This window comes from Patagioenas fasciata, chromosome 24, assembly GCF_037038585.1.
Source record: "Patagioenas fasciata isolate bPatFas1 chromosome 24, bPatFas1.hap1, whole genome shotgun sequence".
Taxonomy (NCBI): domain Eukaryota; kingdom Metazoa; phylum Chordata; class Aves; order Columbiformes; family Columbidae; genus Patagioenas; species Patagioenas fasciata.
This window is the reverse complement of record NC_092543.1, coordinates 7,557,606-7,579,375: the sequence shown is the minus strand read 5'-3', so window position 1 is coordinate 7,579,375 and position 21,770 is coordinate 7,557,606. Positions and strand designations below refer to the sequence as shown.

Below are 21,770 nucleotides of genomic sequence, written 5' to 3'. Positions count from 1 at the left end.
TGGGGGGAGGAATTCTGTAAAAGGTGGCAGGGTTAGAGCGTGGCAGGAGGCAGAGCAGAGCTGGGATGACAGTGCTGCTCCCATACAGCTTTCAAATGGTTTCCCACGCGACAGAACCCCACAGATGGGTGGCTGGCTCGGGATGGCCGCAGCCGGGCGCGCGGGGCTGGACACGTGCCGCCGATGGGCCGCCAGCTGCTCCACTCACTGCAGTCACACACCACACGCTGCTCTTACTCGAGCAGGCTTTTAAGGTTCTGAAAGCTCCGAACCAAAGCAGCCCGCTAACACTGCGTTCCGCTCCTGCACAGCCACTTGCACCCTTGCCCAGGCAAAGACAACACAACAAGTGGCAGATTGGAATTGCTGTTCAGGATCTCAGAACACATTTAACAGAAGGAAAAAAAAGCCTAGTAAAAAATAAGAAGCAATCTTAACCACCATTTTAATGGAGAGTTGATATTCCTATTCTAACAAACACTTGGAGCCTTCTGGGCCCTGAGCTTCCCCGGTCACAGCTCAGCTGCACAGCTGAGGTTTCCACCTGCGAGGCAGCGGCACTGGGGAGGCTGTGAGGAGCAGCCTTTGTTCTGGGACCAGCATGAAAACACATCCCAGCCCAGCCCAGCCCGCCTTTCCCTGCACACCGATAGGATCTGGGTCGGGAGGACAGGAAGCAAGCTTTGTTCCAGCCAGCAAGAAACGCGCTTATCACACAGGCTCACGCAGAAAGTTTTCGACTCTGCAGACCTACATGTGGTAAAACAAAGAGCGTTTTGCTGTTTACCTCAGAGCCACGATACTGGCTTTACAAGAGCCTGCTCGGGTGCCCCCGCCGCGCTCCTCGTGTTTGGACAAGCACGTTGGCGCTGGCGACGGTGTGAACGGTGACTCACGCGAACAAGCCGGGGCACCACGCGAACCCCGAGCTGCTGACTTAGGGCTCGGGATGCAAATCGGGCAGGAAGAGGCGCTTCCCGGAGGGCCGAGACACCAGCGCTGGTCACCGTGCTGGGCGCAGCGGGACGCGTCCCACGCCGGGCTGCTCCGGGCACGGCACACGGCAGCGCTGCCCAGGGAGCGGCCTTCAGCGAGCGTGTGTGTGTGCATCCATCAAACGGGACTGCAACCCACGGCTGGGGAGAGACCGGGACCTACAGCAGGTCAGTTCTAACGCTAGGAGCCCAAAGAGCAGAAAAGGTAAAGCTGAGTGGTAAAATGCAATGTTAGAAACAGAAAAACGCTACTTCAGGTGCAGTTCCAGCCTTCAGGACACAATCAAACACAAGAGGAAAAAGGAAATTTTAAAAAATATTCTTGCTGTCGTAGCACTTCTACGGTTGTACTTTAAACACCGGTGCTGTGCAGAACTGATACCCCAGCTGCACCTTGGTTACTTGCTCTCTGCGTCCCCGCAGCCCAGCACTGTGTCCCCACCACCAGTGGCACAGGACAGCCAGCCCAGCACGGTGTCCCCGCAGCCCAGCACGGTGTCCCCGCAGCCCAGCACCGTGTCCCCACCAGCCGGTGGCACAGGACAGCCAGCCCAGCACGGTGTCCCCGCAGCCCAGCACGGTGTCCCCACCGCCAGTGGCACAGGACAGCCAGCCCAGCACGGTGTCCCCGCAGCCCAGCACGGTGTCCCCACCAGCCGGAGGCACAGGACAGCCAGCCCAGCACGGTGTCCCCACCAGCCGGTGGCACAGGACAGCCAGCCCAGCACGGTGTCCCCGCAGCCCAGCACCGTGACCCCGCCAGCCGGTGGCACAGGACAGCCAGCCCAGCACGGTGTCCCCGCAGCCCAGCACCGTGTCCCCGCCAGCCGGTGGCATTCCTCCAGCCACCGCCACTTCTGTCTCACCGAGCATGTGAGAGTCACAACCCGTGACGAGCCCGGCAGTAATTGCCGTATCAATTTCGATGCTCCTCCGGCCAGAGCAACGCCTGTAACTGTAAACCATAAAGCTTTTAATATCCCGCCCAATGATGAAGACAACTCGCGCGCAGCAGCACCGCGGCAGCATCCCTGGGAGCAGGGAGAGCTGTGCTGAGCGCTGCTGGGGACAGAGCAGGGACAGCTCTTCTGCGTCACTGACGATGGCCGTGCTGCTTGAGCCTTTTCTCGCTGACCTCGCTGAAGGGGTCAAACTGCTGGAACGCACGGAATGAGAAGACAGCCGAACAAACCCACGGCCTGCGATGAGAACGTGACTGGGCGAAGCACAACCCAGGGACTGTTACACGTCCAAGAGAAAGAGCAGGAGAATGAGCCGCTGAGCTGGGTACTACAGGGCAGCGTTACACCCGCTGCCTGATTTACAACCAGTTAGCAAGGAAAGGCGAACACCGAGTGTGCACCGGGCCCTGCTCCGTTGTGCGGGAGGTTCTCGGGCCGCCCGGGATCTCCGGCCCGTCCCTGCCCGAGCGCAGCTCGGCTCCCCCCGCACACGTGGGCGAGCGTGGGGCTATTTTTAAGCACGACGTGTCAGTTCCACTGGGTGTGGGAGTTTGTTTGTGTGGGTTAGTGTGATTCGACTACTTTGAAACTTGGCTGAAGCCACATAATTCCCTTTTGATGGAACCCCTTTGATGGCCACTTAACAGAGAGGGTGAGGTTTAGCCTCAGCTATGGAGAACTTGGGGCCAGTTATTAGAAAAAGAGACATAATGACTAATAATGAATCAGCCTTCAGCGGTTTCTTCATTTAAGTATTACTGTAGCATATGAAACCCCTGGACTGGGATCAGCAGAAAGGCCCTGTCTGTAATAACGAGTACAATGGCTTAACTAGAGGGCTTCCAAATTGCTCCACTCAAACCTGAGCAAGCTCCGAAGGGAGACACTTGAGTCGGTTTAACCCTCGCGCGGGTACACGCAGCTGAAGGCGGCGCCGTGCGGACCACGGTGGGACTGACAGACAATGGCAGGACCAACAGACGACAGCGCTCATCACACTCACAAGAGAAGTCACAGTTCACACCAGAACCTCTTCAGATGGGGAAAACTTCCACGACAAGCTGTGACTTCCACTCCGCTGGCAGCACCAGAGCAGGTTCTGAACGCGTTATTTCCGGGGGGAAGCGCACGGTCGTACAATCACCCTGAGAAGGCTGAGCTTCTGGGGCCAGCGGATTCCCACTGCAATTGCTCGAGGCTGATAACGACGGGGGAAAAGGAGTTTAGCTGCTGCTTCTCTGTGAAAACACCCGATACCCGAGGAGCCCAGTCTCCCAGCAACACGCTGCCATTTCCTTATTTCCTTCTAACACGATTCCTCCTTCAAACACAGATGAGAACACGGGCTCTAGAAACGCTAATTAGGCCTCCAAAGCATCCACCAAACCTTTGTGAGACACCTGCCAAGCCAAGAGACAGTGATCCCCGCCGCTGTCACACGTGCTCCTCTTCCCACTCCTGTCAGCAATGGCTTCTCCTCCTCGCAGGGGCCATTTCTGTCCCTGCCCAAAGGTGCCAGCCCCTGCTGCGCGGTGTTCTCCGTGCTGCCAAGCAGCCCCACAGCTCCGGCACCACAAACACCGGGGAGGGACGGACACCGGGAGGCAGCCAGGTGGAGGAAATACAACAGATGGACCCAGCCCAGCCCCAATGAACTGAGAGCTCCACAGCTGAGCAGCAGGTCCCCATTCCCTCAGCTGTTCCAGCGCAGTGGCCCTGCCCAGAGGGGCTGCGGGGCCAGAGGAGCCCCAGCGCCCGTTCCTGCCCGGCAGGAGCCTCCATGGCCAGCCGGCTCGCCTGGCCCTGACGCTACGTCAACCAGAAGCAGCCTGCTCTCAAATTTAATCACGCTCTTGCATTCATCTCTCGGTAATCGCACGTTGTCTCCTACAGCAAGGAAGATGTAATGAAACGTATAATGTCGGTACTTCCGCCTGCAGTTGATACAGTTCATGCCTCTCTGAGGTTTAAGAAATATTCCCTCTCATCCCCACTGTGGCAACCATGCTTAGCCAAAGTCCGTTCCTAGCTTTTAGGCTTTTTACTAAATGTCCCCTCCAAATGAGAGCTAAAATACAACTCCTGTGCTGCACACGAGCAATGAGCACACAGCCATGTGAGCAGCAGAGCAGATGAATTAGCCATCCACAACTATCAGCAGCACGGACTCATCTACCAACGAAATGCTCAATTCATGCAGCGCAATGGTTCAAACTCACGGGATAAGGAAAGTTTAACATCTGCAGTCAGGAAAAAACAAGGCATTAAAAACCAACTCCAGTGACCAAACAGAGCTGGAATTCTAATGAAGTCACTGGGATGACTTATAAATGCAAATTGTGTGGAAAACAATCCATTCAGTAGGTCACTTGGAAGATTTGTAGAACAGAAACAAGCAAGGGTTTCTGGGGGAAGACGAGAAGAGAAAGGCGAGGGGAGAGATGCAGCAAGACACCCACAGGTGCCCAGTTACCCCAGTCAAAGGAGCAGCCCCAGTTCCCCTCCAGCCATCAGAACACGTCACAGAGCAGATTCCAGCTCTGCATGACCAGGGACTGCACGTGAACTGCTGGCTCGGTCCATACAGAATTTGCCAACTGCTCTATTTCATCAGTTCCAGCACAGATAATCATGAATACAGGCCTCCTGCCCTTTAGGGTGATTAACATTCCCCTTCGTTAGCGTCCCCAACACCGCTGACCCACATTCACCTCGTGAAATTCAGTTCCATGTGAAGGGCAGCGTTCTGTGTCAGCAATATGTGCCAGGCACACAGCACACGCTCTCCTCTGCAAATAAACACAGCCCTCCACTTCCACACAGCCAGCAAACCCCACTCCTTCAGCCCCAGAACAGGCACCGAGACACTCTCTGCTTTTTCTTTTTTTAGGGAAAAGGGGATGCAAGGCAGGAATGCTCAAGCTGTTATCTTCAGATGTTATGTCAAAGCCTGCTTGACCTGGGAAATGTCCATACAAATGGAAAACAGACTCCAATACCTCATCGATAGACTGCAAAGCAGCAAAGAACACAAGCCTTCGTAGTTAATAACCACGCTTTCTGGAAAAGGTCTCAAAAGCCAGGGTACAATGGATTTCAAAGCTTACACGGATGCTGGTGCTGGAACGTGTTCCGAGCCCTCGGCCGAGCGCGGCTCCCGAGGAGGGGCGGCGATGGCAGCACAGCCGTTGTGGCAGGGGACGCGCCGGGGCTCAGGTGTGCGCGGGGACAGGGTTGTGTTTGAAGGCTGCCCGCTCCTCCACAGCTCCTCCGGGAACACAGCCCCGCCGCACGGGTTGCCTGCCTGTGCTTCGGGACCAAATGGCTCCTTCACATCACTAAACAGGGTTGTTTTGCCACAGCTTTACTTGCTTCTAATTCGTTTCCATAAGTCAAACTTTTAAAAATTACCCTGATGAAAACAAGCCTCCAGTAGCATTGTTTTGTATTGCCATTCAAAAAAACCTTTCCCTACAGATTCGCCCTTTCCAAGGCTTTTGACATCAGCACCTCCCGAGTCCCAGAGCTGGAACCAGAGCTCCCCTCCCCTTCCCTGCGCCGTCCCAGAGTCAGCAAAGGAGAAGCACCGAAACAACAAGGCACAGGGTTCACAAGCCACAGTCACCCATCTGCTCACACTGCTCCTCGTGGGCTCGGGTTTGGACAGGAACCTGAGCTCGGCAGTAAGAAAGCTCCCAGGTGGAGCCCCGGCGCCGCGCTCCCCTGGCCGGCACCGCGAGCAGGCGGCGGCTGCGCCAGCACAGGTACGAGCACGCGGAGCTCCGAGGGATCACATCCTGCCAGGAAAGAGCTGCCCAAAGCCAGCAAAACACCCTCACTCACTGCACAGCACTGGAAATGAGGGGAGAGCGCTACTCGGCAAAGCGTGAGTCTTTCAGTCTTGGCATCCTCTTCCATGACTGCGAAACAACGCGTAGAATCCAGTCTCAGCCCCACCAATGTTGAACAGGATTTCCAGACAAAATCTGTGTGTGTTTTGCCCTTCTTCAGAAAAACCAACTATTCCCATACAAAAGAGATTCCGCTTTAGCAAACTTTGGAGTCAGCACTGCTCAAAAGAAACCTCGACTCAACAAGGGAGGCTGAAAACAGGAACGCAACTCGAAGCTACAGGAGCGACTGATGTCTGCTCAAGAGGATCAGCCTCCTGCACGTGAAGCATCTGAACTTCTCAGCCCTGCTTCTGTCAGCAAAGTTCAGCTTCAGAATGGGGACAACAGCGGCCAAAGCCAGCACAACGCAGCGGCCAGCACTGGAAGGCACCGAAACTGCCATCAGCACCCAAAGTGACCCGGTTCTGAGGAGGGGACAAGGGCAGGATTTGGAAATAGCCCCTGAAACTGACTGTCTTAGTTCCACGGGCAAAATGCCGGAGTTCCCACAAACCAAAGGAACCGGGCATTTGTACCACTGTTGCCATATAATGTCACTCTTGACACAAGACACCCAAAGCTCTTTCCTGGTCCCCCGTGCGGCACCATGGCAGCCTGGGCCAGCGGGGGTTCCTCACGGCCCGGCCGCGGTTCTGCTGCCACCGCTGCCCCGGGCTCAGCCGCTCCCGGGACAGCGCGGGGCCACCAGCCCGGCACACGCCGTGACACGGACCGGGCAGCGCAGACCCCACGGCCGCTGTCACAGCGATGCCGCCGCGCTCCGGGGCCGGGAGCAGCCGCGGCCCTACCCCGGGGTGCAGCCCGTTCCGGGGACCCCGGAGCCGCTCCCAGCCCGGTCGGGCCCCGCGCTCCGCCCCGCAGAGCTCCAGGCCCATGCGGAGCGCTGCTCCCGCGGGCTGGCGGCGCTGCCTCCCGGCACACGGCTCCCGCTCACCGAGGCCCGGCTGCCCCCGCCAGAGCCGGGGGCGCACACACAGCCGGGCACCGCGGGACCCGGCAGGAGGGCTGCGGAGGCTGCGGGCCCGGCCCCACTGACACCGCCCGGCGCTGCCCCGCTCACCCCCGCGGCTCCGGCCCGGCTGCAGCCCCGCAGGCCGCGGGCAGCCCGGCGGGCCCGGCCCGTTCCCAGGCGGGCTCGGAGCCGGCCCGGCGCGGCGGGCGGGGTCGCTCCCAGCCCGGCCGGGCCGCGGCGGGGGAACGGGCCCGCGGGCCGGCCCTCACCTTGGCGCGGGTCACCAGGTGCGTGGCCAGCTTGACGACGGCGAAGTTGCCCTTGCCGATGGTGCGCTCGATCTCGTAGTAGCCGATGCGCGCGGGCCCGGGCGGGCGCGGGGGCGGCGGGGCCGGGGGCAGGCGCGGGGCCGGGGGGGGCGCCGCTCCGCTCGCCGCCGCTGCAGCCGCCGCCGCCATCTTGTCGCGAGGAGCGAACCCCCCCCGCGGGGCTGCGGCACCGCGTGAGCTCAGCGGGGGGGGGCGGGCGGCTGCCATGGCAACCGGGAGGCGGGGCCGTGACGCCAGCGCCGCCGTGACGCACCCGCGCGTGCCGGGGGGGCGGGCCGGAGAGGGCGCCCCCGCGCGGCGGGAGGGAGGCGCGAAACCGCCGGGAACACCCGGCCCGGGCGCCGCTGAACCCCCCGGTGCTCCGGTCACCGGCGCGGTGACGTCACGCCTTGTTCCTGACGTCTTTCCGGGAGCCGCCCACCCCGGACCCTCCCCCGAGGTTTGCGGAGGGCGGGACAGGGCCCCCCCACAGGGCAGGCCCCGGTGCGCCTCACCTCGCCTCCCGGGCGGGAGAATGACGTCACGGGCGGGAGAATGACGTCATCGCGAACTCACCGCTGCCGAGCGCCGCCTAGGGGCCATCGCGGTCGTTGCGCTGGGCGGGACTTCCGGCAGCGCGGCCGGATGCGGCGCGGAGGGCGAGCAGCGGTTGGTGGGCGGCGGCGCCGGAAGCGGAAGCTGAGGCGGCGCAGGCGCGGTGGGAGCCGGGCCGAGGGAGGGAGGTGCCCGCCATGGAGTCGCGGGGGGAACCGCAGCCGCCGTGAGTGCGCGGGCCGGGGGTGCGGACACCGCCAGAGCGGGACCCGCGCTGCCCGCGCCGCTGCCCCTCGGGGGAAGCTGCTGCAGGGCCCCGCGGGACGGGCGGCGGGACCCGCGCGAAGCGGCAGGCCCGGAGCAGCTGGTGCTTATGAGCGCGGCCCCGCCCTGGTCGCCGCCCCGGTGCAGCCGCCGCTTCCGGCGGGGCGGGGGAAGGGCGCGGCTGTCACCGCAGTCCCGGCAGCTGTGCCGGTCCCCCACCCCGCCTTCTGCCCGCTCCGATCCCGCGGATCGAGGCTGCGCGGTCCCTGCAGCCGGATAATCCCGGCCCGCGGGGCTCAGGAGCCGTGAGCGGATCTCGCTGCGCTAATAGCGGCTGATCCCCCGCCTGCGGGCGCCGATCGCCGTGTCAGCACAGCCCGGCGCGGCCGAGGGGCGGCATCCCCGGAAGGAGCCGCTCCGAGTGTCTGTCATTTGGCATCCCCGGGCGGCCGCAGGACCCCTGCACAGCCGGTCTGGCCATCCTGCGGGCATAACACGCGATCAGTTGTGCGGCGGGAGCCGGCACACACCGGAGCAGGCGCGCGTTGCCGCTGTGAGCGCCGGGCAGCGCGCGGGTCCCTCCACAGCCTTTCCCCGGTGCTGAAAGCAGCTTCTCTGGAACGTTGTTTCCGCAGGAACAGGATGAGCCAGGGAGACTCCAACCCCGCCGCGGTTCCCCACGCCGCCGAGGACGTGCAGGGGGACGGGAGGTGGATGTCGCAGGTGAGGCTGGGGGGCGCGCGGGCCGGTTTCTGTGCTGGGAGCTGTCAGCATGGAGCCGCATGGCTCCTGTCTGCCCAGGCTGCCCGTTCCCAGCGGCTCTGCTGCCCCAAAGCTGTCGGGTTATCTGCCCGTGGCTGCCTTGTCACGCTGAAACGAGGCAGAAATCTGCACCGTGGGAACTGCCCTCGGAAACCATCTCAGAGAACGCTCCGGTTGGCACGGCAGCCAGGAGCAGCTGCCAGCCCCTTTGTTAAACACAGCACAAAGCTCCCCCACGCACGTCCCTGTCTGTCCCAGCAGAGGGACCGCGAGGGCTGTCGCGCTCACCTCGCTGCTTGCCTTTCACAGCACAACAGGTTTGTCTCGGACTGCAAAGACAAGGAGCCCGACGTGCTGTTCGTGGGTGACTCCATGGTGCAGCTGCTGCAGCAGTACGAGGTACGGCAGGAGAGCAGGGGGCGGGCAGAGCCGTCGGGCTGGTTCTTTAATCCAGTAACTGATGGTCGTGTGTAGTACTGCCTGTTTCTCCCCTTCTGATTTTTGGGCCTTTTCCTTTGTTGTCCTTGAAGACCTCACTTGTCTGTGTAGGATCTTTCTTGCACGGTCAGGACACTGCTCTGAAACAGCGACTTGATTTCTGATTGCAGATCTGGCGAGAGCTCTTCTCACCGCTTCACGCCTTGAATTTTGGGATCGATGGAGACACCACAGGACACGTTCTATGGAGGCTGAAGAATGGAGAACTGGAGAACATCAAACCGAAGGTATAAGCAGAAAAGCAAACCAGGCAGCCTTGTGCTGACTTAAAAGAGACTCAAGTGCCCAAGTGGTGCAGAGCTGAGTGAGCTCGACAACTTACAGTCTTTTGAAAGTAGAAAGCGGAGCTGTCCGGTTGTCCCTGCCCCTGAGGTGCTCACACTGTACTGTATAGATATACGTTACCCTGTGTGGCGAGCGTTGGCTCCTGCGGGTGTGTGGCTGGAGGCTCAGCACCAGGCTGGGCTCAGGCCTCCCCAGGCTGGGCTCAGACTTCCCCAGGCTGGCCGAAAAGCTGCAGCAGCCCCAGTTCTCCATCCGTACTGGGGGCCAGCACAGAAGCTCGTAAGATGCTGTTCAGAGATGAGCATTACTGGCAGCTGAAGGCCTCTTCCAGTCTGGGTTTAGCCGTAAGCCCGGCTCTTCCTGCAGCTCGCTGGCCGCAGATGACGTTTGTACAGGGTTTTCAGGGTCGGCAACGCTACTGCAGCTCATCCTGAAAAAGCCACAAATATTTTTTCTCCCTGTAGGTCATCGTTGTTTGGGTTGGAACAAATAATCACGGAAACACAGCAGAAGAAGTAGCAGGTGGAATCGAGGCTATTGTGCGCCTGATAAACACCCAGCAGCCACAGGCCAAAGTGATTGTGCTGGTACGTCCCTGGGAGTGCCGGGAAAACAAGCTGCTCAGGGAGCCCCGTGTTCTCTGCGAGCCAGGGAGGGACGGGTCGTTCGGGGGAGGGCGGTCGCTTATCTGTCTGTTGGGAAGCCGGGCGGTGGCATTCAGGTTGCTGCTGAAAGAGCAAAACCGATATGTTAAGGGAAAAACAACCAGAAAAAGGAAAAGCGAGGAGGTCTGCACCAGTTGTGCTGGTGGCTCATCTGGCTCTTTCGGCTGCATTTCAAATTGGGTCTGACTGGACAAAGCCTGATTCACAGGATGAGTTCGTCTTGTCGCCGCCATCTGAGAAGCTGAGAGGCACCATTGTTAGACCAGCAAAGTCACCTGAAGCTCTTTTTTGCCTCCTTCTTGTGCCAGGGCTTGCTACCTCGTGGAGAGAAGCCCAACCCGCTGCGGCAGAAGAACGCCAAGGTGAACCACCTGCTCAAAGCCTCGCTCCCCAAACTGCCCAACGTGCAGCTGCTGGACGTGGACGCCGGCTTCGTGCACTCCGACGGCACCATCTCGTACCACGACATGTTCGATTTCCTGCACCTGACGGGAGGGGGCTACGCCAAGATCTGCAAACCGCTCCACGAACTGATCATGCAGCTGCTGGAGGAGACCCCCGAGGAGAAGCGAGCTGCCCTGGCCTGAGCCGCCGCGCCCGCGGGAGCAGCAGCATCCAGCCCATCCGATCAGTTCTGTCACTGGCACTACAGAATCCTTCTTTCTTAAAGCACTTTCCATTGTAGAATGTTGCCGGATGTTCGTACCTAGTGTTTTGAGGGGGAAGGCTCACGTTTAACTGGTCTTGCACCTGCGGGGGCGGGCTTGGTTGGTTTTATTGCAGGAGGAAACTAGCTGAAGAAGAGTTTTACTTTTAAACCATTCCTCATTTAAAGCGAGAACAGGACTGTCACCCTGTGCCCCCTCGTTGCTCCGTGGTTGTCTAGAAGCCCGTAGCCGCCCCCGCCAGCCCCGCACGGCTCCAGGCGCCGGTCCCGGCTGGGGGTTGTGCTCTGTGTATTAGCCTGTCAACATGAATCACATTCCACTTGCAAAAGCCAGAACGGATGCATTTTTCCAAACTCGGTCCCACCTTTTAAAGTTTTTGTTTTGTTTTGTTTGTTCTTCCGGTTTTGTTTTTTCTGTTTCTGGGGGGTTTTAAGTGATTCCTCTTCCTTTCTCACTCCTTTCTGAAGCAGCATGAAACTGGAGTTCAGAAATGTAAAGAACCAAACGGTCAAGCCGACTCGTGTGACACTCCCAGGTGCTTGTTCTCCTGCTTTCTTCACCGTCCCTCCCACGTAGCGTCCCAGGGCGGTCTCGGTGCGGTGCTGCTGCCTGGCCTGTTCTCTGCTCCTCTCTGTGTGTTGTGTCGCTGGCTTTTAACAGTTGCTCCGGTTAGGATTTTAACGATCCGGTGAACGCTGCACAAGGCAGTGACGCCTTCGCTGCTCTGGAGCGGCCGCGTGTCCCCTCCGGGTACCGGGGGCTCTGTGCAGAGCTGTTCCCTCTTCTGCTTCGGTTTATTTGTTTTTTTAAATATGACTGTTACATCCTTGTTTTCTAAAGGAAGCCGTATGAATAGCCCCTGTGTGCAAGGCCTACATCAGTCTGAAGCTTTACAGATTCCAAGCTGTATATTTCTTTATCGCTTCTCTTTTACTTGTATAAACATTTTATTTGAGCAGCTCCAGCCTCTTACAGTAGAAAGTGAAATCATGGCGCAGCTTTTCCTGTGCTCCCCGGCTGTCGGCAGCGGAGCCGGAGGGGCGGGCTGTGACTAGGGGGATTTTGGTTTGGTGTTTTGTTCTGAGGGCTGGTTGGAGTCTAGTAACGATGATATGAGAGCAGCCGTTCGTTTAGAAGTACCAGGCTCTCTTTTTCAGAAAGAAACCCGTTTGGATCTGAAAGGCAGAGCCCTAGATGGTGACTGTGCTTGCAAATAAAACACTTTTAAGCGAAGTCTGTTCCTCTTGGCTTACCTGCCAGAGTGGGAGCTCGGTGGCACCGCGGCAGGTCCCGGCAGGTAAATCGGAGGGGAACGGGCGGCCTGTTAGCGACATCCCGAGTTCTGGAGGGTGCTGAGGTGTCCGGATTCTCGCGGCGCTGTGGTCCGGGGTGCTGTACATAGTGTCTGTCCTTTCTGGAACAAAGGGTGCTGGTGTTTCGCGCAGTCCGTGCCCTGTCCCCGCTGCATCCCCCTTCCCGTAGATGTGATCATAGCAGATTTCTGCCTGGCTTGCATGCGTAGTGTGTGTTTTGTGTCCCGTGTACGTGATCCACACACAGATGAAGGACGTGGGAGGCTCTGGAGTGCCGCGGTAGAGCAGGGAGCACGGTCCCGCCCGCAGCTCGCTTGGCTGTGGAGCTGCGGGGCAGCTGTAAAGGGAGCGTTGCTCACGCATCCGATCCGATGCTGGACAGCTTGGGGCAAGGGAGAGTGGAAAATCGAATGTTAAAAACACGCTGCAGTGGAGCATTCCCAGGGAAAGGACTTCCCGCCCCAACACACCCTTCCTGCTCCCTGTGGGCCTGGCAGGTTTGTAGGCTGGTGTGCTGGTAAATCTCTGCATCCCTGCTTCCCTCCCCACAGCACCTGGCTCCAGAGATGCTCACCAGGAACGCGCTGTGCGGTGGAAGCTCTGATGTCCCAGCTCGGCCCCGCGCAGCCGGGGTTTGCTGCACAAAGGCCACTCCGAGCAGCATGGGAGGTTTGGCGGGTTTCCAAGCCAGCAGCCACCCTCGGCGCTCAGTTTGGCGCTTGGTTCGGTGCTCGGTTTGGTGCTCACAGCCCTTTTCTGCTCTCAAAACTGTCCCCAGCGCTGCAGAGGGACAGTGGGGACGGGTTCCCCTCTGCTCACGCTTCGGCTCTGTCGCTGGTAGGAGCCTGTCCCGCTCACAACGCGGCGCTGACCGAGTACCAAAAACCAAGCGCCTGGCTGCAAGACGTGGAGAAAAGCGTTGGTGAGGTCTGGGTGAGCGATCTCCCTTGGGGCTGGGCCAGCCGGAGCTGTGTCACCGCTCAGGGCTGCTCCCCTGCTCCACAACCCGCCTGCATTTCACAGCTCCCTGCCAGCTTCACTCTGGTGCAGCACAGAGGAAAGCAAACCAAACGATGTGAAAGGACAGCAAGAGGCTTGTCACTTGCTGGGGACAGGAGGTGACCGCAGGAAAGCTGCACGAGGGGCAGCCTCCCTGCGCTGCCCACCCGGCCTGCGCGCTGCCCGGGACACACAAATGTCATCCTGCTTTGGCAAAAATGCATCGGCTGGTAGAGCTCGCTCTGTTAGTGCGTGTTTCGATATAAATGTCAGTGTTTCACCCACCGTGTTGCAGCGTGTGTGTGTGTGCGCCCAGGCGCCGCGTCCCCCCTGCCCTCCCGCTCTCTGTGACTCTGTGTTTTGTTTCTGGAGCCACCCGCGCCGGTGCGTTCCCTCGGGGGTGTTGGCAGCCGCGCTCAGCCGCATCCCCCTCCTCGTGTAGTTCTGTTCCTGCCCCTCTCTGTCGGGGGTCTGCTCGCTTTTCCCCTCCTTTCAGCACAGAGGTCAGTCCTGTTCCCAGTGCTGCCAGCTCGGTGCTGCGGGTGGAGGGAGCGGGGCTGCGGCCCTCGGCAGGACCGCGGCATAGAGGTGGCTGCTTGCTCGGTGATTTGACCCGAACGGGGAATGCACATCAGCACACGGTCCCGCTCACAGCCGGCCCGGCGGGCGATCCGTGCGTTCCAGGCGCAGTTCTGCTTCCAGCTCCCGCATGGGCGTCCGTCTGTCCCCCAGCAAGTCGTCCCATCTGCTGTCAGCGTCACCGCCTGCAGCCTGCAAGCCATGTGCAGGCTGAGAAGAGCTTCGGGCTCCTCGCTCAGAGGACCTGTAGAAATAAAGTGCACAATAGCAGCAGCGCTCCTGTCTCCGTATGTTTGTCCCGCAGAGAGCTGGGGAAAGCGGGGGGCAGAGGTTTGGGTGCCAGTTCAAGCCCAGAAAATGGCTTTCTATAATGTGGGGTTTTGGCGCAGCATTTAAACCCCAAACCCAATCACAGACACACCAAGTGTGATGTAAAGGCCATAAAGCCCTCGGACCAAGGACTGCCAGCGGGAGGCTGGTTGCCAGCTGGGGCTGTTTTTGGAGATGGACCCTGAAATGCCATGCAGCATCATGACTGCACCCCAATGAACCAAGTCCTGGAGAAACTTCCAGTTCCTTCCAATTACTTCAGCCCCTGGCAATGAAGGGCGCTGCGAGACGGGGGGAGGCTGCGGGGGCCCCGCGCAGAAATGCGGATGGGAGAAGGGAAATGGAAAGGGAAAGCAGGGGCTCCCCTCACGGGGTCCTGAATCGGGCAGGGGCTCCCCTGGGAGACGGAGCTTCCCCTGGGGGGCCCCGGTGGGGCAGGGGCTCCCGCTCCGGGCTGTCCCCGGGGCCGGTCCCCACGTAGCAGGGCTCCCGGGCCGGGCTGGACCAGCCCAGGGCCGGTTCCCCTGGGCAGGGGCCTCCCGGTCCCCGCCCGCCGCCGCGTCACTTCCCCGGGCTGGCCCTCTAACGTGTGACGGGCGTGACGTCACCGCCGGTCCGTGTTTACAGCCACCTGCGGACCGGGGACATCGAAAGTAGCGACACCGGACACCGGGATCCGGCCCCAGGCGGCGGCGGCAGCACCGGTACCGCCCGCGGCCACCGGCCCCGCAGCGCTCGCCCGCCCGGCGGCGCGATCAGCGGCAGCGGGAGCGGCACCGGCGGCACCACGGCTGCCATGGGGCGGGCAGCCCGGGCGCGCCCCGGCTGAGCGCCCCGTCCGTCCGTCCGTCCGCCCGTCTGCCCGTCCCGCCCAGCGGACCTTGGCCGGCGCGGAGCGAGCGGCGGGCGCGGCCGGGGATGCTGGCGGGATGCCGGGCAGCGGGGCGGCCGCGCTGGCCTGGGCGCTGCTGGCCCTGCCGCCCGCCCTGTCGCTGGCACTGTCCCTGTCCCTGCCCCTGCCCCTGCCCCGGGGGGACCGGCAGGTGAGGGAGAAGGAAGCTCTCTTCAACACCACCTACACCGACTGGGTGGACGCCGACCTGCTCAACATCTACGCCTTCAACCACAGCGTCCGGAGGAACAGGGTGAGCCGGCGGGGCGGCCAGAGCGGCCGGTGCATGCGTCCCTGTGAGGTCCCCCTCCCCGGGTCTCCAGGAGCAAGGACTTTGGGGTGCGTGGAGGGAACAGTGTCACCGTGCAGTGACACGCGTCCTCCGCCACGAGGGCTGAGCAAAGTCCAGGCGCTGGGGATGAGCCCGCGGCAGCGGGTCCTGCTCGGCCAACGCCTGTCTTCCCGCTGTCCCACAGACGGAGGGGGTGCGTGTGTCCGTCAACGTCCTCTCTGACCACAAGGACCTGCCCGTGCTCTTCGTGGTGCGGCAGAAGGAGGCGGTGGTCTCCTTCCAGGTGCCGCTCATCCTCCGGGGTCTGTGAGTACCAGTGGTACCGGTGGTGGCTGCTGCCCCTGCGCGGCCGAGCTGCGGGAGCGGCGGGCAGGGGTCCCGGGGGCAGCGGGCACAGAGCAGCTCTGCCCGCCCAGGTACCAGCGCAAGTACGCGTACCAGGAGGTGAGCCGCACGCTGTGCCAGCCCCAGACCAAGGCGGAGGTGGAGACCCAGCACTTCTACGTGGACGTCTCCACGCTGTCCCAAAATGCCTCCTACCAGCTGCGGGTCACCCGTGTGGAGAACTTTGTGCTGCGGTGAGGGTCGCCCCGCGCCCCGGCCCCCAGCCCTGCCCGCTGCCCATGGGGCTGCCCTCACCTCACGGCCTTCCCTGTGCTCTCTGCAGGACGGACGAAAGGTTCAGCTTCAACGCCACGGCCGCGCAGCCGCAGGTGAGCAGGGGCCGGCATGGGACAGGGTCTGCACCCGGGGACAGCCCGGGGAGGACAGCACGGCCACCACGGCACTGATGGGCCTTTCCCTCCAGTATTTCAAGTATGAGTTCCCCGAGGGAGTGGACTCGGTGATTGTGAAGGTGACGTCGGCCATGGCCTTCCCGTGCTCCGTCATCTCCATCCAGGACATCCTGGTAGGTTTGGGTGGCGGGGTCTCCTGCCCGGGGAGCCCATGGTGCATGGTGGGGCTGACGTCCCCTTGTTCCCGCAGTGCCCTGTCTATGACTTGGACAACAACGTGGCCTTCATCGGGATGTACCAGACCATGACGAAGAAGGCGGCCATCACGGTGCAGGTGGGCGCGGGCTGTGCCGCGGGGCCATGCCGTGGGTCTGTGCCACGGGGTTGTGCCGCTGCCGAGACCCCTGGCTAGGCTGCGCTCACCCCCGTCTCTCTCCGGTCTGGATGGGCGCTCCAGAAGAAGGATTTCCCCAGCAACAGCTTCTACGTGGTGGTGGTGGTGAAGACAGAGGATGAGGCGTGCGGGGGGCCTCTGCCCTACTACCCCCTTGCCAAAAATGCCTCTCCAGGTATGCCCAGGGGGCCGGGGGATGCACCCGCCCATGCGTGACCCTGCCACCGCGGGCTGTGTGCTGGGGACGGGGTGAGGAGTGGCACCCATAGAGGGCTGACCCCCCCGCCTCCTTGCAGATGAACCCGTGGATCAGCACAACCGGCAGAAGATGCTGGAGGTGATGGTGTCACCCGCCATAACCTGTAAGCCTGGGAGGGGCCACTGGGGGCTGGGGGGCGCCTGGCTGTGCAGGGGACCCTGTGGCAGGTCCCTGGGGCTGCCACCCCCCTGAGGCCTTGTTCTGGCTCTGCGCAGCGGACGCCTACGTGAGCAGCATGCTCTTCTGCCTCGGCATCTTCCTCTCCTTCTACGTCCTCACGCTGGTCATCGCCTGCTGGGAGAGCTGCCGGTGGGTGCCTGGGTGTCAGCACCGGCCGGCCTGTCCCCTGTGGGCGCTGAGCCATCAGTGCCGTCCCGTCCCATCCCTCACGCTGCTCACAGCCGCTTCCCTCACAGGCACAAGAAGAGGAAGGGGCTCCTGGCAGCCATGGACTCGCCCAGCCTGGACACGGGTGAGCGGGCGGCAGCCGTGGACAGCGGCACTCGGGGGCTCTCTCTGGGGGATTCCGGGTCATTTTTGCCCTCTCAAGCCCATGGCAAAGCCCTCAGTTCTGTGGGAGTTCCTCACTGTCCCCCTGAGCCCCACTTGTGCCCAGCTCCCTGGGGACAAACCCCGCTGTCGGGGGACAGGGACACCCCGGGGCTCGGTGTCGCCGCTCTGGGGTGCGCCAGGGCTTGGCCGTCTCACCAGCTCTGTCTCTCTCTCCACGCCTTTCCCGGGACTCCCAGCATCTCTCCTGGGTAGGTGTCGGTGTCTGCTCTGTCCCTGGCTGTGATCCCGGGGCCGGGGCGCGGGCGCTGCTCTGTGCCAAGCGACCGTGCGGCCCCGAGCTGGGGGTGCTGTGGGACGAGGGGACCCTCCTGTCTTGCAGGGCACGCGCGCAGCATCCCTGACACCTTCCTGGGCCACTCTCCCTATGACAGCTATGGCTACGGCTCCTTCGGTGAGTGCCACATCCCATCCCTGGCGCCCCGGCCCTGGGCGGGCAGCCGTGCCCACCCTGCCTGCCCGTCCTTGCAGGGAACGGCTCGTCCAGCAGCGCCGAGGGCGTCACGGACAGCGTGGGCTCGGCCGATGTTCCCTATGGCTACGCAGGTGAGTCGTGCCCTGCAGCGCGGTGGCCAGCGCAGCCACAGCCCCACCGAGCCGGCAAACCTGGGCAGTGCCGGGCTGTCCCAATGGCACCACACTGCCAGCACCATTGTGGCTTTGTCCCCTCCATCTCCTGGCACCCTGGGGTGCCAGCCCCCCGTGCACGCGCAGTGGGGTGCCCACGGGCACCGCCGGGATGGTCACACGCCGGGACCCCCCCGGCGCTGGCGCTGGCTCTGCTGTGGTGACTCTGGCTTTCCTCTGAAGGGCAGGAGCAGTTCAAGCGGCGCACGCCCTGCACCCCGCCAAGGCCGCTCAGCATCGCCATGGGTAGATGCCGCTACCGGGCAGGGACGGGCCAATCAAGCCAAAATCTGCCCTGCCCCGTGCTTGTGCCCGAGCGCTGAGCGCCTCTGCTTCCCCCCGCCCCTGCGCAGCCAGGGTGGCCCCCCCATGGGCAGGACATGGTCCTCCTGCCACCCCCACCGTCCCCAACCAGGCAGGAAAATGGGAGACAAGGGCTCGGGGTGGTGGTCCACGCATGGGCAGGGACAGCGCAGGGCTCTATGTGGAGCTGGCGAGGAGGCGGCTGAGCGGTTAATTGGGGTGATTGGGGTCCTGTGGGGCGGGGGGCTTGGGCGCGGGCTCTGCTGACGCCCTGGCTCGGGCGCAGGGGAGCGGTCGCTGGAGAACGTGGCCGGGCGGCCGCGCCTGGACTCGCTCAGCTCCGTCGAGGAGGATGACTACGACACGCTGGCCGACATCGACTACGACAAGAACGTCATCCGCACCAAGGTGCGTCCCTCCCCGCACCCCGGCCCCGGCTGCTCCCGCCGGCTGTGCCAGCCCCAAACCCGCCTCTCCTTCCTGCAGAAATACCTCTGCGTGGCCGACCTGGCCCGCAAGGACAAGCGGGTGCTGCGGAAGAAGTACCAGATCTACTTCTGGTGAGTGGGGCGGTGGGGAGGGGGACACAGGGCAGTGTCCCACCCTGGGGACCCCTGACACTCCCTGCCTGTCCCAGGAACATCGCCACCATCGCCGTCTTCTACGCCCTCCCCGTCATCCAGCTTGTCATCACCTACCAGACGGTAAGTGGCAGCAAGGGGGCTCCTGGGATGAGCCAGCAGTGATGGGGACATGCCAGCACCCCAGGTGTCCCCTGTGTCCCCACATCCCCGTCTCCTGCTCTCCCCATGCCTGTGCGCAGGTGGTGAACGTCACCGGCAACCAGGACATCTGCTACTACAACTTTCTGTGTGCCCACCCGCTGGGGAACCTCAGGTGGGTTCGGGGGGGCCGGTGGGCACCTGGGGGCACCCTGGGGAGGGCGAGGGGTCCACAGCACCCACCGCCCGGCCGGTCCCCCCACAGCGCCTTCAACAACATCCTCAGCAACCTGGGCTACGTCCTGCTGGGCTTGCTCTTCCTCCTCATCATCCTCCAGCGGGAGATCAACTACAACCGGGCGCTCATGCGCAATGACACCCATGCCCTGGTAAGGGACGAGCAGCCGTGGGGCTGCACCCCAGGGGGAGCAGGGCCGCCCAGGACCCCCATTTTCCCCCTTTGCCCCCCGCAGGAGTGCGGCATCCCCAAGCACTTCGGGCTGTTCTACGCCATGGGCACGGCGCTGATGATGGAGGGGCTGCTCAGCGCCTGCTACCACGTCTGCCCCAACTACACCAACTTCCAGTTCGGTGAGTGGCCCGCGACCCCCCTGGTGCTCACCAGGGCTGCCCCTGCCCCACTCACCGCCTCCCCCCACAGACACCTCCTTCATGTACATGATCGCGGGGCTCTGCATGCTGAAGCTCTACCAGAAGCGTCACCCGGACATCAACGCCAGCGCCTACAGTGCCTACGCCTGCCTGGCCCTCGTCATCTTCTTCTCGGTGGTTGGCGTGGTGAGTATGGTGGTGCCGATGGAGGGGGCGGCTGGCGGCCCCCACAGCCCACTGCCCACCTCCCCGCTCGCCCCGCAGGTCTTTGGCAAGGGGAACACGGCTTTCTGGATCGTCTTCTCCGTCATCCACATCGTGGCCACACTGCTGCTGAGCACCCAGCTCTACTACATGGGCCGCTGGAAGCTGGGTGAGTGGGGACTCCGCTGGGGGGCACAGCGCGGTGGCCCCTTGGTATGACCACCACTGTCCCAGCAGACTCGGGCATCCTGCGGCGCATCCTGCACGTGCTGTACACGGACTGCGTGCGGCAGTGCAGCGGGCCCATGTACGTGGTGAGTGCTGGTACTGCGGAGCCCCCCCTGGGCAGTGCTGCGCCCCCCCAGCCCCTCACAGCCACCCTCCCCTGTGCAGGATCGAATGGTGCTCCTGGTCATGGGGAACATCATCAACTGGTCGCTGTAAGTGCAGAGCCGGACCCCACGCTGCCCCCCAGCCCAGCGCCCCGTCCCTGCTGTCCCCCCCCATGGCACGGCCCCCTCAGGGGGGCTGAGCATGGCAGGTCTTCAGCTGCGGCCGCCCCAGCATCCCCATGCGCTGCCTGATCTCCCGGCATGTCTGGGGACAGTGGGGTGCGTGGGGACCGTCCCCCGGGCTGCACTGACCCCGCTGCCTGTCCCTGCCCCCCCAGCGCTGCCTACGGCCTCATTGTCCGCCCCAATGACTTCGCTTCCTACCTGCTGGCCATTGGTATCTGCAACCTGCTCCTCTACTTCGCCTTCTACATCATCATGAAGGTGCGAGCTGAGACCCCCCTGTCTGGCTGTGCGGGTGCTGGGTGCCCGGTGGGGAGGGCAGGGACAAGGATGGGACGGGGACAGGGACAGGGACAGGGACAGGGACAGGGACAGCCCTGCCAGCCCTGCCAGCCCTGCCCACACGCTGCCCCTGGTCTGTCCCACAGCTCCGCAGCGGCGAGCGCATCCAGCTCATCCCCCTGCTCTGTATCATCAGCACCTCGGTGGTCTGGGGCTTCGCCCTCTTCTTCTTCTTCCAGGGCCTCAGCACCTGGCAGGTGAGCAGGAGGGCGGCGCGGGGGGCGCGGGGGTGGCCGCCGACCAGCGCGGTGACAGCTGCTCCTGTCCTGACAGAAAACGCCGGCTGAGTCCCGGGAGCACAACCGTGACTGCATCCTGCTCGACTTCTTTGACGACCACGACATCTGGCACTTCCTCTCCTCCATCGCCATGTTCGGCTCCTTCCTGGTGGGTGCTGCTGGCCCTGGCTCCCCACAGCCCCCGCAGCGCCCGCTCCCCGCAGCCCCCCTCACCACAGCCCCCTCCCTGGCTCCGCAGGTGCTGCTGACACTGGACGATGACCTGGACTGCGTCCAGCGGGACAAGATCTACGTGTTCTAGGAACCCTCAGCCGCCCGCTGCCCTGGGACTGTGCCAAACGCCCGGCTGCAGCCCCTGGGAGGAAGGGGGGACCCGCTGGGCAGCGTGTGCCCCTGGGGAGGGATGCTCGTGCTGGGGGTCCCGCCGGCCACTCCGTCCCCCTCCCCCTGGCCGGGTCCCTCCCCGGTGCTGCGTGCCCATCCCCGAGCTCATCGTAGCGCAGAACGGGGCTGGGGAGCCGCCGGGAACCCGTTGTCGGTGGCAAGTGACACTGGAAAAGGTGCTGCTGCTGCTCCGTGTGCCCGCGGTGTGGGGCCCGGGCGAGCTCCGTGCCAACAGCCCCGCGGCCCCCCCAGCCCGAGGGTGCGGGTCTCTCTTCAGTGCCTGAGTCGAGCCGGCGGGCGGGGGTGCGCGGGGGGTGGTGGTGACAGGGGCCCGCGGGGTCGCCGGAGGGTGTCCCAGCAAAGCCACCGCCTGCTCCCCGCGGGCCAGCCGGGAAGGGACTCGCATTAAAGTGTCTGCACTTTGCCCCCGCCTGCCGCCTCCTGCCTGGGCAGAGGGAGCGGGGGGCCCTGGGGGTCCCTGGGGTGGTGGCCTCTGCCGTGCCGTGGCTCTCAGCCGCGCTCTGCTGCGGCACCGGCTCCTCCTGCCCCCGGACCTGGCGAGAGGGAAGGTGCGGTGGGGACCGGGAGCGCAGCTGCCTCCTCGGGGCTGCTGGGGGTTCTGTGGGGCT

At 63.0% G+C, this 21,770-nt stretch overlaps 3 protein-coding genes across 11 annotated transcripts in view; 2 read left to right on the top strand and 1 right to left on the bottom strand.

Moving 5' to 3' along the window:
* Positions 1–7,263, bottom strand: part of SIK3 (SIK family kinase 3) — a 51,457-nt gene extending 44,194 nt beyond the window's left edge. For 2 of the 3 annotated variants that reach the window (XM_065855812.2, XM_065855814.2), the window contains exon 1: positions 7,093–7,262. The gene's annotated coding sequence lies outside the window, so the exon portion shown is untranslated. Of the gene's footprint in view, positions 1–7,092 lie in introns of all 3 variants that reach the window. The other variant, XM_065855811.2, reaches the window with a different exon arrangement.
* PAFAH1B2 (platelet activating factor acetylhydrolase 1b catalytic subunit 2) overlaps positions 1–13,424 on the top strand; it is a 457,510-nt gene extending 444,086 nt beyond the window's left edge. Inside the window, exons 1-6 of one of the 2 annotated variants that reach the window (XM_065855815.2) lie at positions 7,812–7,912; positions 8,586–8,673; positions 9,022–9,111; positions 9,321–9,437; positions 9,960–10,082; positions 10,469–13,424. In XM_065855815.2, the coding sequence (XP_065711887.1) occupies positions 7,884–7,912; positions 8,586–8,673; positions 9,022–9,111; positions 9,321–9,437; positions 9,960–10,082; positions 10,469–10,747 (726 nt within the window). In that variant the 5' untranslated portion in view covers positions 7,812–7,883 and the 3' untranslated portion in view covers positions 10,748–13,424. Of the gene's footprint in view, positions 1–7,811; positions 7,913–8,585; positions 8,674–9,021; positions 9,112–9,320; positions 9,438–9,959; positions 10,083–10,468 lie in introns of those variants that run through there. The other variant, XM_071798866.1, reaches the window with a different exon arrangement.
* A 1,214-nt stretch (positions 13,425–14,638) lies between these two features.
* SIDT2 (SID1 transmembrane family member 2) lies at positions 14,639–21,565 on the top strand. Of its 6 annotated transcripts, none has more exons than XM_065855715.2 (28): positions 14,639–15,194; positions 15,418–15,539; positions 15,650–15,811; positions 15,901–15,946; positions 16,042–16,143; positions 16,221–16,304; positions 16,428–16,539; positions 16,661–16,726; positions 16,839–16,932; positions 17,040–17,095; positions 17,373–17,384; positions 17,516–17,587; positions 17,665–17,739; positions 18,004–18,066; positions 18,410–18,531; positions 18,610–18,683; positions 18,761–18,827; positions 18,947–19,020; positions 19,111–19,234; positions 19,319–19,436; positions 19,507–19,643; positions 19,722–19,830; positions 19,899–19,975; positions 20,055–20,101; positions 20,332–20,437; positions 20,605–20,715; positions 20,792–20,905; positions 20,996–21,565. In XM_065855715.2, exons 1-28 carry the CDS (start codon positions 14,979–14,981, stop codon positions 21,056–21,058), a joined length of 2,625 nt encoding a protein of 874 aa, XP_065711787.1. In that variant the 5' UTR covers positions 14,639–14,978; the 3' UTR covers positions 21,059–21,565. The 6 variants fall into 6 exon arrangements, with proteins under 6 accessions (XP_065711787.1, XP_071654958.1, XP_065711788.1 ...); XM_071798857.1 differs by having other exon boundaries at positions 17,274–17,384; XM_065855716.2 differs by lacking the exon at positions 17,373–17,384.
* Positions 21,566–21,770: the final 205 nt, after the last annotated feature.

Bases quoted from the DNA above. Each gene is read 5' to 3' on its own strand.
- SIDT2 (XM_071798857.1), top strand. From the start codon at position 14,979: ATGCCGGGCAGCGGGGCGGCCGCGCTGGCCTGGGCGCTGCTGGCCCTG. The intron at 16,727-16,838 runs GTAAGCCTGGGA...GGCTCTGCGCAG, and splicing joins GGTGTCACCCGCCATAACCT to CGGACGCCTACGTGAGCAGC. The intron at 19,976-20,054 runs GTGAGTGCTGGT...TCCCCTGTGCAG, and splicing joins GCAGCGGGCCCATGTACGTG to GATCGAATGGTGCTCCTGGT.